Genomic DNA, 6,000 nt, shown 5'->3' with positions numbered 1-6,000 from the left:
CGCTTTTTCATCGTCATGGACAGTGCCTACTGCCGTGTACACATACATATTGTCAAATAGCAGCAATTCCTTCACATAGTATTCTGTATTCCTGTTTGAACAAAATTCTTAAGTATTTTGTTTTTTTGGTTTTCGTTTTTGTGGAGATGTGCATTAATTCAGCAGCTTTTTGCCTTCCATCTCGTAACATAAAACAGACGGAGATAAGTCTGACCGAATAAGGGACATGCAGTTTTTAAATATGTCGATTTATAGCTTTATAAATGCAGTAACTCATGCCTGGGAACTCCTATTACTTATTGATACTGTCGTACTACGACGGTTTGCATTATGCAACTGAGGAGAGGGTAAAAGTCGAAGAAATTAAATAATTCAGATATAGATGCTATTGTGCTGCTGGATAATTTAAATCTCATCTCTAACTCAGTAATTTCTGTGACCCGCCTGCCATGAATATGTATACACAGGCTACTTATAATTCGACTGGATTAGGACAATGAGTGATCTGAAGTTTTCAACAGTATTTCACACTCCCCACTCCTCCGTCTAGCGTTGGGAAGGAAGCAGTTCACTACAAGGCTGGCACCGACCCCAGGAAAATACAGGAGGCAATGGTAGCAGATCATATGGTTAATTCAATGGGCAGTGGACGACGAGCGGGTGAGCCCCTCTCCTGGCCCTCCAGCGGACGATCGGTCCTCAAGCTCAACATACGTCACCTATGGCTCTTCGGAGTGTGGCCGTTGAGTAATTCCCGTCGTTTCGATCTGTACGTCGTCTTCGTTTTCGCGCTGGGCGTCTGGAACTTCGTGGAAGCTTCGCTGTCTGTCTCCTTCAGCTGGGGAGATTTCGAGTCCACAACGTTGGTGCTAACCAATACCTTTACCATGTGCAGCGGCACTTTCAAGTTGGTCTTCTTCACACGAGACCGTCAGCGGTACAACAGTATGACTCGTGGCGTCGATTCGCTGATGTTGGCCCAGAGGGAGCAGTACTCCAGCGATCCTGCGCTGGAGAATATCGTCCAGAGGTCACGCAGGAGAGCGGCTCGCCTGACGGTGGGCCTGCTGCTCTTCTTAGCTTCGCAATGCCTCCTGTGGTTCCCAATTCCACTAATCGCTCACCCCGGTGAGCGGCGCCTGCCCTTCGCGCAGCATCCCTGGGACAACACCACCAGCTACTACCAGCTGTCGTACGTCGTCCAGTGCGTGACGGCCACGTGGATGGCCGATGTCAGCATCGGCGTGGACTGCCTGTTCGCGACCATCATGATACTGGTAGCTTCGCAGCTAGAGGTACTCGCCCTGAGGATCAGGAAGCTGAGGGTGGACGAGAGTGGAGCAGGTGAAGTTCGCCGAATGCAGAGCGCATCTCCCGTCGTTCACGACAAAATGTACAGCGACCTGTGCCTTTGCATCGAAAGTCACCAGGAAATACTCAGGTACGTTACACTCAAATGTATTCGTCCTACGCGGGATGTGGACGCTTATGTAGTTTCAATATTGTGTGCTATGTCGGACTGTGCTAGGAAGTATCTAAAGTGGAAACAGCCACTCTGTTTAGAATCAACAACAACAGAAAGCTGACTGGAATGGCAGGAAAAAGAGAGACATATAGTAGGTAATCTTAAAATTCAGCTTCGATTATAAACCAGTCGATTTTTAAAAAGATGGAGAGATCACGTTAAACTTTCACGACCTGCTTCATATGAGCGCTTTCAAACAAAGAGCAATGTAAGTAGTAATTATGTTCGTGTCTGTGCACAAAAAGATTTTTGAAACTCACGGAGTATGTGTCTGCCACAGCTTCGTTGAACCTCCATTCTACATATTGTGCAAGGATTCGAATAATCTTCGAATATGAATTTAAATGCAGACTCTCATACGTACATTCTACGCAAGTCTCGCGATGATATCAGAAAATACTGAGCACGAACAGAGCTGTAAGCAATAAACAGTCTATAAAATGGGACTGGGTGTTGTGTTGTCCTAACCATTATCATTTCATCCCCATCGACGAGCGAGTAGCCGAAGTTGCGTCAAATTGAAAGACTTGCATCAGGTGAACGGTCTACCCGACGGGAGGCCATCGTCACACGACTTTATTATACCATACCGTTATGTTTAACTTTTTATTTTTAGCAAACGAGCTGTCTCCATACGCCCTCCCCTCGGCCCACCTCATACTCCAGAAAAGGTAGCTCGTGCGAAAGAGGGAGGAGGGACTAGATTTTGAAGTGTGGGGTGTAATTCGTATTACTCAGAAACTTGGAGGTTTTCACGTGCATAAACCATTGAAACAAATGAATTTAATTAGAAGACCCAGAAATATGTTGACTAACAAAAAAAGTAATAAAATCAGAAGCTTCTGGAATTCTGATTTCCCAATCAGCCACCGCAGTTTTGCAGCCAATGTAACAGCTTTTTGTGCGGCACACAGCGGCTCGTAATTGACCTACATCGGAAGTGCAGACAAGAAAGGCCACATAATAATATTTCGCCGGCATTTATCTTATGCGTAGGTGACCTCTTCATCGTACAACAAACTTCACTCCGTATGCGGAGCCTGAGGGAAGAGACTCCTCGCATCGCTGTGAATTTGTTTTTCGCACCATGTTAGTACGCAACTGCAGTCTGAATTTGAACTCTTTCAATACGCTCGATGAACGCAGCGGCAGTGGCCAAGAGGTTTACTACATATGTGTTCCCATTTCTCATCGAAAGAGGCCCGCATCTCGTGGTCGTGCGGTAGCGTTCTCGCTTCCCACGCCCGGGCTCCCGGGTTCGATTCCCGGCGGGGTCAGGGATTTTCTCTGCCTTGTGATGGCTGAGTGTTGTGTGCTGTCCTTAGGTTAGTTAGGTTTAAGTAATTCTAAGTTCTAGGGGACTGATGACCATAGATGTTAAGTCCCATAGTGCTCAGAGCCATTTTGAACCATTCATCGAAAGAGAAAGTTGGGGGAGCTACGGTACAGCCTCAAAGGAAACTGAGTACTGAAACGTTTTCAGAAACGAATGAAAAATTTTGTGAATTCAAATGTGCCCTACGTTGCAGGCCACACCCACTAACTGAGCAAGTACATACATTTGCAGCATAAGTCTCAAATATTTTGTGTCAGATTAAGTAGTCGATAATTTGCAGTAAAGGTTATGAGCATTTACGTGGTAAACCACTGAGTTGATTCACTAGACCACTGTGTTAGCACGCGCTACGAGGACTTAAGGCAAGTGGACAATAATGCTGTACAAAAAATGTTTCGTCTTGTAGGTAATCATTCACCTAAGGGCCGTACTACCTGAGGCTTATTTATCTATTTATGTGGGTTTTCTCAGTTACCAATTAATGTGACGCAGTGATATGTCACTGGACTCGCATCAAAGAGGACGTCGATTCTTATTGCTGTTCGGACATTCAGATTTAAGTTGTTCTGGTTTCCCTAAACCGCATAAGCCAAGTACTGGGAGGAAATCTTTGGGAAATACAAGCCTCAGTCCCTTTTCTTCTTTTCCAGAACCAGTCTTTTGCTCTGACTCCAATAGCTTCGTCATAAACAGGCATTTACACAAAATGCTACTTCTCTCAGTGTCCTGTACATTTTTTGTTCCAACCCTGGGTACTTACTGTTGCACACGGAGTCTTTGCTTATCAATTGACATTTTTGTGCCTTAGAAACACAAGCGAAATCTCCGGTGAAGCTGACGGAGAAAGAGATTAGGCGCGTTATTTTTAAAACTGAACAACCGCAGGATTTACTTTATGTACTTGCTGTAAATAATGTATTCCAATATTAAAACCGAAGAACCTTGTTATAACTGCCACAGAGTGAACAAAACATTCTACGTAAGTTGTACAGACTTTTATGATGCAATCGTGCTACAAAAAGTAACAGTTTAACACAATGCAACACAATGTGATGGTGATCCACAAGAAACTAGAAATTTTAGAAATGACCTACACATCAGGAAAAGAAGGTTTCAAGACAGACATCAGTTTCGTAGAGTTTAGGTTACATCTATATAAGTGAAAGCCTGAGACAAAAAAATTAGCTGCGCTTTCGTGACTAGACGTAACTCAATTGCCAAAGAATGAACTTGCAATTATCATACAAATTATTAAAATTTGTGAAGGTGTTACACCCAAGTTAATTGCAGTGAACAGACATTGAAAGGAACAACAATAATTACATGACTTCAGCTAGTGGACCCTTTCAATTATAAAAATTAAACGCACAAATGCCAAATGACGTAAATCGTAGGTTCAAGACGGTTCAAATGGCTCTGAGCACTATTGGCCGTGGCCGGCTAAATCGTAGGCACACAGTCTTTTCAAGAAGTATCTACCTATTGGAACTGATGCATCTCATTAGAAACAGTGATAGTTCCAAAAAAAAAACGGTAGTGAAAGCTTATAAGGACACAACGATTCTTTGTAACTAACTGAAAGAAAAAATTATCATTTGCAGCATGACAAATTACAACACTGTCTAGCTTACAATACGACAAAATAAAGCCCAGATTACTTAACTTAAGAGCCTGGTTTCCAATAACATCACTCAGGTACAAGTCTCACTGTCAATTGGTTGCTCCGTGTGCTTTTAACAAAATATCAGTCATCAAGGTGGCCTTTACAATGCATTAACAAAGAACAACATTTGGGTAGAATATAGATTTGTTACAACAAACAAACAACATAACTAAAACACAAGGGATAGCGCTTATACACTTGTTACGGTCAGTAACAATGGATCTGAACGGTAACAAAACACGGCCGTCTTGAAGTCACGACACTGCTCAAACTTTGACGTCAGACAAAACATAGCTCGGCTCTAAATGCAACCAGGACCAGTAAAAAACTTCTCACCACATTCTGGAGGGCTCTGTAGAAGGAAATCACCGGCACAGAGCTTAGCTCTCTAGATCGTCTAGAATTATTACGGTGGCGACAGAATACCAGAGGAAGAACAACTGACAAGGATCTCTGCAATAGTCTGCCAGAATCTCAGCAATTCATGCAGACTCCGTAAGAGACCACTAAACAGATTTCCAAAATAACACAGGGCCTCCTGATCTGCTCTTCAGGATACTAATGAGCCCTTCGAGACACACGTGGCTGTAGGAGTGGCAACGCAGACCGCAGTACTACACAAGTAGCAGCCGCCTTTGACGCACTATAGCCTGCTGCCCCGGCACCTGTGGTCGCACACCGCGTCACTCGCGACACCTCGCTGAAGACAACCACACAACCCACGGCGCTCTTCTCGAAGAGAACCCACGGCAACTTGCTCGAACCCCGATTGCCTCGCACTCGCTGCACGAGACATCTGCCGAGAAAATTTGGAGAGAACAATTAAGTTATCCAAGAAATAGAAGGCGCAGCCAAACCATCGCAAAAGAGTGCGATAAAAGCAAGCCGGACGGCTCACTCTAAATGATTTACGATAACTATGGAAAACCTAAATCTGGATGATTGAATACGGATCTATGGTTTACTCCACTCCAGTCCCTGTATAGTTCCTTAACCACTATCACTGCATCACTCGAATCCTGTCTCGAAGGCATGATGCAGAGTATGGAGAATTAAGCTCCATCTCAGCCTGCTCGTGGTACGAGATCCGACCCAGAGTGGAGGACAAACTCGAGGTATATCACGAAGTGACGTCTGCAGCAGCACTAGGGTTGTAAAAGTCTTTCGAAATAATACTAAAATCTTCTATGTCTTTACTTCATGTAAGTTCTTCTTCTGCTTCCTATACAAGTCAGTGTTTCAGTTCTTACGCTGGGATGATTTTCAGAAATACTTCAAGAGGCTAATCCTTAAATTAGCAAAAATTAGCCTTAATTTATATGGTTTCTGTGAACCACCTCTCAAGACTGAGGATTAGCTTTGTTGGTTCTCTAGCATTCACCAAATTACTAGCGCCGAAAGATCCAAACACTTTCCGACATCAAAATCCAAGAGGGCGGAATCCTAGAAATTGGGAAAGTTAATAATGCGGGATGG

General features: G+C 43.9%; 1 protein-coding gene across 1 annotated transcript in view; it reads left to right on the top strand.

Moving 5' to 3' along the window:
• The first annotated feature begins 611 nt into the window (after nucleotides 1-611).
• Nucleotides 612-6,000, top strand: part of LOC126101326 (odorant receptor Or2-like) — a 78,796-nt gene continuing 73,407 nt past the window's right edge. Inside the window, exon 1 of the mRNA XM_049911998.1 lies at nucleotides 612-1,441. Within this exon, the coding sequence (XP_049767955.1) occupies nucleotides 612-1,441 (830 nt within the window). The remainder of the gene's footprint in view (nucleotides 1,442-6,000) is intronic.

This window comes from Schistocerca cancellata, chromosome 9, assembly GCF_023864275.1.
Source record: "Schistocerca cancellata isolate TAMUIC-IGC-003103 chromosome 9, iqSchCanc2.1, whole genome shotgun sequence".
NCBI classification, from domain to species: Eukaryota; Metazoa; Arthropoda; class Insecta; order Orthoptera; family Acrididae; genus Schistocerca; species Schistocerca cancellata.
This window is presented reverse-complemented; position numbering and strand designations above follow the sequence as displayed.